General features: G+C 34.4%; 1 protein-coding gene across 9 annotated transcripts in view; it reads right to left on the reverse strand.

The window, feature by feature from the left end:
* KIAA0825 (KIAA0825 ortholog) overlaps nt 1-12,901 on the reverse strand; it is a 554,607-nt gene that overhangs the window by 444,805 nt on the left and 96,901 nt on the right. For all 9 annotated transcript variants that reach the window (XR_008917190.1, XM_007487289.3, XM_007487287.3 and 6 more), the window contains one exon: nt 5,471-5,642. Coding sequence is in view for 8 of the 9 variants with exons in the window: in XM_007487289.3 (XP_007487351.1) it covers nt 5,471-5,642 (172 nt within the window). In the remaining variant the exon portion in view is untranslated. The remainder of the gene's footprint in view (nt 1-5,470; nt 5,643-12,901) is intronic.

A 12,901-nucleotide genomic window follows, 5' to 3' on the forward strand; every position in this document is an offset into this window, starting at 1 on the left:
TGAGGGAGGGGTTTCCACACTGTGTATACTGCTGCCTGGTATAGTGGTGGCAGTGATGGGCCTGTGCAAGGTATGACAGACCCATCATCACAGCCAGCACTGCAGCCTCCACCATCCCAGACAGCAGTATACAGATTTGTTCATAGTTTGTTTTTATAGTCTGGCCCTCCAACAGTCTGAGGCACAGTGAACTGTCCCCTTGTGTAAAAAGTTTGGGAACCCTTGTGTAAAGGTATCATGAACTCACTGTAGGGAGTACATACAACAGGGAAATCATGTTACTATGAAATATTGAGGAATACATACACATATATTCTATATTTCTTTGGGTACTAAATAGTTTCACTATACTGCTATTTTTGGAATAAAAATTGAGAGATACTATCATAAGTGAGACAATGTTACAATAAGGTCTTTGTGGTATCATTAGTAAAAGGATAAGCCTGATCTGTGCTCTTAAGTATCTGTGTTATAATTAAAGTATATTTGTTATAACAAGTTTCAAACTGTAGTGGGTAATGTTGTACTGAGCTAGGAAATAAGAGATGATGTACCTAACTTGGAGTCAAGGGATCTGGTTTAAAATATTGTTTTGCCACTTAGTTTTGTGACCTTGAACAAGTCATAAATTCCAAGGTTCCCCATCTGCAAAATGGGTATAATGATACTTGTATTGACTACTAACAAGTTTGTTATGAGAAACAAAGGAAAGAATTTACATTAAGTGCTTTACAACTGTCTAAAAAATGATGATCATCAATGACACATGTAAAACCCAGTGGAATTGCTCATTGGCTATGGGAGGGGGGGGGGAATGGCAGGGAAAGAACATGAATCATGTGACCATGGAAAAATATTCTAAATTAATTAATTAAATAAATGAACTTTAAAAAATTATAATCATATAAACCTATAATTTGACAGAGCTAGGCCAGGAGGGTATCCTACTAACAAGACAAGAAAGAAATTGGTTATTATTCTGATATTGGCCTTTATGCCAACCTTCTGAGCCTAGCTAAGTTAAGAGGCCCATACCAACATTATCATTTGCAACCCGGGTGACTTGGGACAAATTACTACTCCTCTATGGCCTTCAGTTTTCTCATCTGCAAAATAATGGATTTAGACTAGATGGCCTTTAGGGTCTTTTCCACCTCTAAATCTATAAACTCATATAACTATCTATTAAGAAACAGAGTGATAACAATCTGCACCAGTGGAAGGAATACCCATACCATGAAATCATAGGCCCTTTAAATATTTAAGTATTATAGTTAATTATAGCAAATCGTTTGATTATACAAAATAGACTAGGTTTCCAAGGCTCCAGTTGAACACATTTGTTAATTATTAGTCCTATAATGATCTATTATTAAAACTAGCTGAAAACAATTTTACAATGAGGACCTCATTTTTTATTAGTAGCTATATAATTAGTATATAAGAAAGTTGATGAAAAAAATCAATGCCTGAACAAGATCATCAAAATTGACAATCCCTGGCAGGTAATATCTTTATCATAAGGTCATGTAAGTACAGATCTTTTTAAACAATGTTGTACATAACTTATTCAAACTAAAATAGTCAATTATGTAAAAAAATAGTAGGAACTTATCAGATTAATGAATATGGGCAAAACTAAGGAGACTTTTGTCCTACAGTGAATACAGAATGACTTTTGTATGATAGATTACTAGATAATTAAAGTTCATACTTTTAATTAAATAGCAAAGCATTATTAAATCAATATTAATGAAATTCAATACACATGGCTCTTAATAGATAATAAAGAACTACCTACATATCTATTTCCAAAGCTACACCTTCACAAAAATATGAGGTGAAAGAATTTTCTCAGATGAATAAGGCCTCAGGGCACAAAACCTTATTACACATCTGTAATAATAATAAAAAGCCACAAACTATTTTGTTTGATTCTGTCATCTACCACTTTATGTTACTTATCCCATAACAATTTTATGTTTAGACAGAAACAACAGTTTTTAAAAAATCAAATAGAAAACAAAGATGTTTTAACAAGTAAAATTAATAGGGGGCAGCTAGATAGCTCATGGATTGAGAGCCAGGCCAGAGATGGGAGGTCCTAGGTTCAAATCTGGCCTCACACTTCCTAGCTGTGTGACCCTGGGCAAGTAACTTAACCTCCAATGCCTGGCCTTTGCCACTCTTCTTCCTTTGAACCAATATAGTATTGATTCTAAGGCAGAAGGTAAGGCTTAATAATTAATTAATTAATTAACAACTTAAAAACAAGTAAAATTAACAGTAAAAATCAAAGTATGGAAATTCTGTAGCAACCTATATATATATTTTTCCTGGAATTAATTGTGTCAAGTTACTCTCTTTTATATGCATCTCTCTCTATATATAATATCTATATATCTATATCTGCATTATACAGCTACTAATCAAAAATTAAGCCCTCATTGTACAAATTGTTTTCAGCTAGTTTCAACAATATATCATTATAAGACTAATAATTTACAAATATATATACATATATACCCACATTGAGTATTTTCCTGTACCCTATTCTTTAAAGCTTCCTTCTGTGTATTGTCTACCTCTAATAATTGTGTCCTTCTTGAGGATAAGGAATTATCTTTGGGGGGGGCATCCCCAACACTAAGCATAGTGCCTTGCACATAGTGAGCACTTAATAAATTCATACTGACTCTTGACTATGTTCTCATTTTTTTCAATGGCTCCATGATCTCAAAGGAAAGAGCATGAAGGTATTCCCTCCATCACTACAGATGGCAGTTCCTATATTGTCTAAATAATATTTCTCCTTGCTCAAATACAATGAGTGTAATAATGTTTTCAGATGCTTTGACAAAGCATCTGCCTATAACAAAATGTGACAGTGATGCTATAGGTTACCATGGAAGAAGAAGCCATTTAAATGGTAGAGGAGTTACTTGTCTTAGAGTAATGATTTCAAAAATAAGGAAACCAATAGAGAATATCTAAATGTTCAGAAAAAAGATGGAAAAGACCCTGTAGAATTTTAGGCAAATGAGGGAATCTGCTTACCTTATGGCAACAGAACTGAGAAGGCAGAGTGTCCTGAATTTTTTAGGGCTTAAAAATATTTTTTACATATGTTTACAGGGGCTGTATTGCATCTTTCTAATTCTAGATTGTACTACATTATAACTTATACATATATTTAATTTGTTTTTATATTACTTTTTAGTAAAAGGCCATTTGAATCTGGAAGACTTGGCTTCAAAATCCCCTTTGTGGAGCAGTTAGGTGACTCACTGGATACAGAATCAGACCCAGAGATGGGATTCAAATCTGGCCTCAGACACTTCCTAGCTGTGTGACCCTAGGCAAGTCATTTAACCCCTACTGCTTAGCCCTTCATATTATTCTGCCTTAGAACCAATATAACCAATATACAGTATTGGTTCTAAGATGGAAATTAATGGCTTAATATTTTTTAATCCCTTTTGGCATTTACTAGCTATGCAATCTGGGTAGATAGATCACTTAATATCAGTATGCCTCAGACAACTCCCTAAAATTTAGCAATAATTGTAAATAGATTATCTGCATTTGTTTTGAGGAAAGGGATTCCCTACACTATTGAAATTCATCTTTGTTGTATTCCTGCATCTTACACTTAAGTGAAATTATGATATAACTAATGAAAAACAAAATCCAACAATCTTGTACAACTGTTGAATCAATCAATTATGGAATATTAAGTAGAGATTCTCTTAAGGAATAACAACTTAACATAAGTAACTCACTATAGCAGCCACTTAGGCTAGATGATTATCTTCTCATCCTGAGATCTAAGAATGTGTTTTCTAAAAGAGCTAGGACTAAACTACAGACCCAGAAGTTATGAGCCCTTCCCCCTGGGGTTGGGGGATGAGAGGTGGGGTGGACAGGCACCATTGCTCTAGTGACTGCCCTGGTCTGACCACTGCTCTAATGAAGGCACCCTTCCTGCCTCCCCACCAACAAAGTACTTGAAGGAAATGGTAGTTTTTGAGTCACAAGATCAAGGCAAAATATGATTATTTTAAAAGTATCTAAAAAAATAAAACTCCTTGAAATATGTAACTCTTTTTGTTATTGTTTAGTCATTTTCAGTTATGTCCAATCATTTATGACACCTTTTGGAATTTTCTTGGCAAAGATTCTGGAGTGGTTTGTCATTTCCTTCTCCAGCTCATTTTACAAATGAGTAAACTAAGGCAAACAAGGTAAAGTAACACATCCAGAGTCACACAGCTAGCAATTATCTGAGGCTTGTTATAAAGAGAGGATTTGAGCATATGAGGTGGGTCTGCAGGGAGATACAGATGCAGGGAAGAGATTCTAGAATGTGGGGTGGGTGGGAATGTGAGACACTTAACTGAGGTTGGAGCTGGGTCTTTCTCTGTTTTGACCTAGAGGGACTGGCTGCTTTCCCTTGGTGGCTATTTCTACCTTGTCTTTCCCATTCTATGTGCTTATTTGTTGTCATCTACTGAGCTTCCTGGTGTGATCCTGAAACATATGAGCCATCTGTCTATAAGATTAGGTCAGGGGTTCTTCCGGATCCAGGACTTTTCCTTGGGCCCTGTCCTGCCAAACTGCCAAAAACTCACTACCTCTATTACCATCAAAGGGTTGTGGGGGGTAGTATAGGTTTATCTATATTAGGGACTGGGGTCTTTAGACAGATAGGTAAGGATTAGGTTACTTCAAAATCTGTGAAAACTCTTGTTGATGAGACATTTAGATATGGGGGAGGAAATTATCAGCGAAAAATTATCCAAATCCCCTTTTAACCTGCCTTGTCATAATAAATCCAACATCCATCCCTGTTATATAGTGGACTGTGTTTGTTACCTCAGGATAGGCTCTGCCTGGACACGGTTTGTTAGCTTGTCAACTCACTGTCAGCCTACTGGCACTGGTTCTGTTGGCCTTCCCAAATCAAATTACATCTGATACTGGGCCAAACCTATCCATTAGGTCCCATTCCCTAAATCACCCTCATAACAGGCCAGACTTGAACTCAGGAAGATGAGTCTTCCTGATTATAAACCCTGTGCTCTATCAGCCACTTAGATACATATATTTCTTCATATAAGTAAAATGTTTTATATGTCTGAAACTGCTACATTCAAAAATTTTCATCTTTTTTCCTAAGATAAAACTTCTAAATGAATGCAAAATTCTGAATTGAGGAGCCTAGGGGCCATGTATAGCTTATACTCATTTTTGCCTACAGAGTAAATGAAAATAAGGAAAAAAGTATTTTGACTTTCATTAAAATTAAGTCCTAAAGGTATTACAATAAAACTATCAACAATGTATAAATAAGGCACAACAATGAATTCAAGTTTTTGTTTACATAAGACAAATATTCTCTCTCTCTCTTTCTTTCTCCCCCTCCCCTCCTCTGTCTCCCTGCATCCCCCCCTCCCCCTTTATCTCTCACCAAAGTTTTGAGGAATTTGATTAAATCTCCATGAGGACATGAAGGTGGTTTGAGTGAACTGGAACTGTAGTTATTTAACCATTCAAGGCAGTCACTTGTAGTCTGCAGTGGAACATCAGAGCCACACCTTTTGTTAACTTCTGATTGGATATCTTTAAGACACTGTTTCAGGCTGAAAAGAAAAGGGCACCAAAACTGATTATTTTCCCTCAAAATTATGTGTGATTTAGAAATGCAAATTTCAAATCAGAAACAGGTATAGAACAACACCTCACACCATATAAAGGGTGATACCATAAACAAATTATAGAAGCATAAGATAGTTTACCTGTCAAACCAATGGATAAGGGAAAAATTTATATGCAAATAAGACAAATAGAATATTATAATATGTAAAGTAGATAACTTTGATTATATTGAATTAGAAAGATTTTACATAAATAAAATCAATGTAAACAATATAAAAGGCAAACAACAAACTGGGAAAAAATCTTTATAGCAAGTGTCTCTGACAAAGGCCTCATTTTTCAAATATATAGAAAAATGAGTTACACTGAATGCAAAATAAGAATACAAAGCATTTCCTAATTGAAAAATAACCAAAAGATATGAACAGGCAATTCTCAGGTGAAGAAATTAAAACTTTTTATCGTATGAAAAAATGATCTAAAACACTATTAAATAGAAATTACATAGAAAAATGCAAATTAAAATAACTGTGAGGCACCACACCTATCAAACCGGCTAATATGCCAAAAAAAGAAAATAATAAATGTTGCAGGAAATGTGGGAAATCTGGGATACTAATACACTGTTTATGAAACTGTGAACTGATACAACTGTTCTGAAGAACAATTTGGAACTATGCCCAAAGGGCCATAAAACCACTGATACCCTTTGATCCAGCTATTCCACTATTAGGTGGAATCGCAGAGAGATCAAATATAGGGGGAAAGAAGAACCTACTTGTACAAAAATATTTACAGAAGCTCTGTTTGAAGTGGCAAAGAAATGGAAACTGAAGGCATTTCCATCAGTTTGGGAATGACTGAACAAGTTGTAGCATATGATTATAATGGAATACTATTGTACCATATGAAATGATCACAAAGATCCAAGATGATCACAAAATCTGAAAAAGACTTATATGAAGTGATGCTAAATGAAGTGAGCAGAACAACAGGAACATTGTACACAGAAACCACAATAATATATGTTGATCAACTGTAAATATCTTAACTATTATCAATAAGGCAAGGATTCAGGACAACTCTTAAGAGACTTATGATGAAAAAATCTATCCACTGCCAAAAGGAACAGACAATCTGAATACAGATAGAATCACACCATTCTTCACTTTATTTCCTCAATAATATGTTTCTTATTCTGCAACATGAACATAGAAATATATAATATCATATCACCTGCCTTCTTGAGAAGGAATTGGGGTGAGAGAACCAAAATGTTGCAAAATGTCAAAAAATGATATAAAAATCCACTAGGCATCTCATGAAAGAAACCCCAAAATCAAAACTACCAGAAACATCATAACCAAAATCCAGAGCTCTCCCCAAAATATTAAAAATGATTTTTTAAAATGCAAGTTCTCACAGACCAGTCAGAATCATTAGTACTGTCATAAATAGGATCTGTAGTAGCCATTCTGTTTGCCAGTCATTCAATCAAGGTACATTCAGAAAAAAAGGTTTAGGTAGCAGACCTTTGGCATACTCTCCATTTGAGAGTTTGCAAATAGATTATATAAGTATGCCAAAAGCTGGAAGATTCAAGTTTTGCCTTGTGATTGTTGATGACTTAACAAAAATGGCCTGAAGTGTTTCCATCTACTACAAATATAGCTGGTTTTGTGGTAAAAGTGTTGCTTAGGGAGATTGTTCCTAGATTTGGTGTTCCAATTACCATAGGCTCAGACAGAGGATCTCATTTTACTCAAGACATTCTGAAAAGAGTTTATGAGAATCTGGGAATAACAATAATAATAATGTTTTATGTTCCTTACCATCTACAAAGTTCAGGTCAGGTGGAACGTTTGAACAGGGAACTCAAGACTATGGTAGGGAAGATTTGTGCTAAAACTCATCTAAAATGGCCAGATATTCTTGTAGCTTTGTTTTTCCTGTGTATAAGACCTAGAACAGATTTGCATTTATCATCTTATGAAATGCTATTTGGTCATGCTCCTTTGGAGGGTAAAACTTGTAAGGCTGTCTATACTTCACTCTTGGGAGTAGATTGTCAAATTGCTTCATATTTAGTTGCTTTGTAACAAAGACTTAGAGAATTGCACGATATGGGAGTTTTGATCCAATCTGGTCCACTGGATTATTCTTTCCATGATTTCCAGTCATGTGATCTGGTATATGTGAAAAATTTTGCTAAAACATTGGCTACACAAGAAAGTTGGGGTTGGTCTTTATAGTATTGTGTTAATTTCACCTTCATCAGTGGTCTTAGGAAGAGATTCTAGGTTCCATTGTTCTTATGTAAAATTAGCTCATAGAATTGATGATCAAAGTGTGGAAATAGTGAAGGTAGAAGAAGGAGAAATTGCTGGAGATGAAGAAGAAGAAGAGTTGGTGAATAGCTGTGAAGTAGAAAGCTGGGAGTTACATCAGTTAAACTGAGTCTGCAGTCAGAAAGTTCAGTAAGGAGAGGATGATTCTCATGTAAGAGGAGAGCATCATAGAGGAGGATCCAGAGACAATGGAGGAGATTGTGCAAAAAGTAAACGATTTGCAGCTGACAAGCATATAGAGACTTTAAAGAAGAATTTTCACTGAAGAAGATCAGGTGATTCATGGACAAATGTTTGTGAGATATTTTTGTGCCATGTAATATAACATATTTTCATATTAAGATGCATTCAACATTACATGCCATGGACTTAGGAGAAGAAGAGATTTCATCAGACAACATGAGACAATGGAGTATCTGAAGTTCTGATAAGTACTTTTGCGTGCAACATAAACATACACAGAAACATAAATATGTTTAGGATATATTGATTCACTACTAGTTAGAGCATTTAGTTATATATGAGTGTCCATGTAGATAATGGATACTGTTTAGATTTTAGATAGGCTAGAATGGTAGTAGCACAGTTAGATAGGTTAGTTTTCATGGAATCTCATTAAGATAGGATATCTGATTTCAGATGTTCTTTTTTGATGGTATCAGGATGCATATAGGGATGAATTTAGATAGGTTAGAGTTTAAAATTGACAGGTTACGGTAGGGTAGTGAATTACATTGCAACATATTACATATTGCATATCACACAAACATGTAAATAGATTGTAAATAGTATGTATCATAGGGTTGAAATTTTGTATTATAGTGTTTGTACATATGTGTATATGTAAGATATGTATATGTTATATGCATATGTATATGTATATATGTAACATGTGTATATGTATTGTATGTGTGCATTATATGTACACGTGTAAAATTATGTGTGTAGTTAATATTTGATATTAAGTTCTTTAGATAGGATAATTGAATGCAGTTTTATGTATCAATTTCACTTTTGTGTAATGATAATAAGGTATAGCTTAGAATAAGATTGTTTTGAATTTTCATCTATTTTGAATATTTTGCATAAAGTAAGCTTTGATGGATTGGTTTGACTTTTTTTTAAAACCTTATGCTATGTTGTGTTTGTTGTAATTTTTCTGTTTTCTATTTTATATATAGCAATAGTTTTGATAGGATTCTTTTCTATATTAGTTTATAAATATAGTATGTTATGACACTATTGTTTTACATGAAGTTTTGTGTTTGTATTTCTATTTTGATGTTTTTTCTTGCTTGTTTTGCTTTTGCATATGTTTGCTTTGTATTTTGATCTTTGTAACTGTTTATTGTAAATTCCTTTTCCTTTCTGTAGCTTGAATCCTTAGAGTAAGGTAGTGTTAGATAGGATAAGATGAGTGAGTGTAGGATGTTTATTATTTTGGGTAGGAATTTTAGTTTAGGTGGGAATTTAAGTTTGCTGGTACACAAATGCCAAAACGTTGTTTTCCACACTATTTTTGGCTTTGTGCAAAGGGGGCACTATTATAAGGAAAATGAAGGTTTACAGAGAAAAGAGGCATGAGAGCAACAGGGAAAGATTCTGGAATGCTCCACAGGGTGGGGTGGGGTGAGGGGGTGGTTTAAGCTGAAAACTCAGGAAGAGTGAGTCTCTCTTGGAGTTTGCTGACTGCAAGCACCCGGAAGGATTGGCTGCCAAATACTGTTTGGAGTTCCTGTACCTGTCCTTACTGTTGATACCTGTGTTTCCCTTGGAAAAAGATCTTTGAACCTGAAGCTAGCCTGAACCTACATCTAATCATCTGCAGCTGTCAGTAAATGGAGATCTGAGTACATCTGGACTTGGCATCTTTCCCCTTGGGTCATTGTCTAATCTGCCACAGACCAATACCTCAAGTAACAAACAAAAGAAGTTTGGGTTAGTGAAAGATAGCTAATCTTTAGGGTTCGGGATTTTAGGTGAGAGATGAGAAGGAGATAAGAGTAGTCAATCAAAATCTATGAAGACCCTTCTTGTGAAGGTTTAGTTCCTGGTTTGCTTAGGTAGTAAAATGGTGATAGTAATTCCCTTTTCACTTCAAAACTCTCATAAAGAATAAATTACAACTTCCAGTAATTTTTGCCTACTCTGTGACTGAATGGTCTGTGTGCTAGACCCTAGACTAGGCTCTGGCCTGGATAACCCTGCCTTTTCACTCATAGTGTAAACCTTCGTTACTGGCCCAAAGAAGTTCATTTATCCCATCAAATCCCATCTCCCAAATCTCCCCCCCCCCCAATTACAAAGCTCTTAAAATTATGTGAAATATCAACTTTAAAATGGATGGGTCAAAGAACAAATCATATAAATAATGAATAATTTCATTAAAAATAATAACAATGAGACAACATGAAAAAAAATTTAACAAGTAGCAAAGAAGTTGTAAAGGTTAAATTAGGAGTTTTGACAAAATAGGAGAACAGCTTTTAATACTTTAAGTTTGAATGAGAATATACTACAGTTGTAAATTAATATTATCCCTTTAAGCCAGAGAAAAGAAAATTTCTAGCAGTTTTTAACAATTAACAATTTAATTTAATAAAAAATAGATAGTAAAAGAATATATAAAATGAATATAGTAAAAGAGAGAAATATGGGACAGAGATAGAGAAAGAAAATTTCCTAATGTCTATACTAGTTATCCAATAACTACCTATAACTATTATAATTACTATCTAAACCTGCCTATATTTACTTATAACTGCCTATAACTACCGCTAATAACAACTACCCCACAAAGTTCCAGCCCAATGCAATCAAAACCAATCCAAATAGTGTTTAATCCAACCATAATTAGATGTCAACAAAGACCAGCCACCTTCAAAAAGGTTCAAGGAAAGGAAAAAAACTTATAACCCCCCAAGAAGGGCAAAAAGCCCTCTAAACGCTAAAGGCAAAAGCCCTCTCAGTAAGTTCAGGCCTGCCTCTATATTCCGGCAACTAAATGCCAACCACCAACTAATCATCAAACCACACCACCAGCAGCCAAACCCCAATGGCCAAATCATGCCCAGCAACCAACTCCTTTGCAACTTCCAGCCCTAAATGTCAGCAACTGACAGACCAACCAACCAACTCTCAGTCCCTTTTTTAACTTCCTCCTACTTTACTTCCTTTCTCTATGGTTCTTCTTTCCTGTCTCTATGGTTTCTACTTCCTGTCACCGTGGGCTGGTTAATACCTACAGATCTCTATGGTAAGAGGACCTCCAGGTCCCCCATTAAATTAAAAAAGGAATAAAGAATTCCTTTTTACAATTCCCACTGTGATCCTTTGGGAGGCTAATCTCCCTAGTGGATTAGTTAAACATAACTAATAATAAACATAACTAAACATAAACATAATTACACTTATACTTCTAAAATCTTCTTGTTAAAGTTGCCTATAATGTTACACTAACAAATAGAAAACTAAAATAATAATAAGGAAAAGGAAATAAAAGAGAAAGAAATCAAAACTAATGGTACGTAGGTACATTGACAAAAAGTCAGTTGGGGGCAATCCCCTTTGGCATAAGAAATTTACATTCATTAAATGCATTCAACCCTCTTCAGTTCAATCAATACTTCCCACAGTTCACTTTAGATCTTTTGATGCAGTGTAGGTTTCTTTATGGCGTCTTCTTAAAACAGTTCATGCTTCTTGATTCAGGGAGTTAACAAATCTTAAATTATTCTCAAAAGATTTCAAATATTGGATTTTACAAAATACAATTCCCAATTACAAATAATTACAATTATAAATAATATAATCCTAAATCTTAAAATTTATGAAAATTATACTCTATGGAAAATAAGAACCTTGAAATATCAATTTAAATCTAAAAAATCGACATAAAAAGTATACAATATAACAGATAATACATAAAAAAGTATACAATCCATTTCTCCCTGAGGCAGGTGTTGACCAACATAGCATTTTGTAACACTTATCATTTACTTATTTTAACTTTTCTCTATAGTCCTATAAAAGTATAATCATCATCATCATTTCTAAACAGAATACATGCCAGTACACATATTTAAAACAAAATACAAATTCTATATAATATAAATTATATGCTTACCAATTGGCTAATGGATGTCTAAATTCATTCTATTGTAAAATCAAAAAAAAAATTATTAACACTGGCATCATGTGCTTCAAGTACAAGGAAAAATCAAATATCCTATTTAAAAAATAAAAATTCCAGAGTTCAATGCCAGTAAAAATAATGTTCAGTTGTCTCTGTAGTTTTATCTTCATGCATGTGACAGGATACAGTCAATCAGGTTCGATGGAAGGTATTTGTTTTACATGAGAGCAATGTATCCACGAGGTCTTTTCTCCACTTTTTATAACTGTTGATATGGTTAACAATACTTGAAATGGACCTTCCCAGACTGGCTTAGTTGCCCCTGTGTGCTGGGAGTCCTTTATAAATACTTTGTCTCCTGGGTGAAGATCATGAAGGGGAAAGTCTACAGGTCCTGCTTGTACTACAGTTCCATATTCTTGAAGTTCTCTTAATATTATTTGTAAATCTTGCATATAGGAAGCAATAGAAGTATCTCCCCCAGTAGTGAAGTATATGCAGGAGAAAAAGGCTTAAAAAATTAAGGCCCTTCTAATTCAGGCCCTTCTAAGGCATCAAGTTTTACAGGAATATCTGGAAGCTTCAGTATCTAAGAGGCAATCATAATAAGTATTTCCAACTTTCAGGGTTACATGAGGTTTATTATGTGATTGAAGAAAATTGGGCACAGACAGGAAGACATGATCTGCAGAGAAAAGAGGAAGAAATCACATTGGAATACAGATCATCAGGGGAGGTGAGAGAGAGTTCCATGGAAGTT

The sequence above is a fragment of the Monodelphis domestica genome, chromosome 3 (genome assembly GCF_027887165.1).
Source record: "Monodelphis domestica isolate mMonDom1 chromosome 3, mMonDom1.pri, whole genome shotgun sequence".
In the NCBI taxonomy this organism is placed as follows: domain Eukaryota; kingdom Metazoa; phylum Chordata; class Mammalia; order Didelphimorphia; family Didelphidae; genus Monodelphis; species Monodelphis domestica.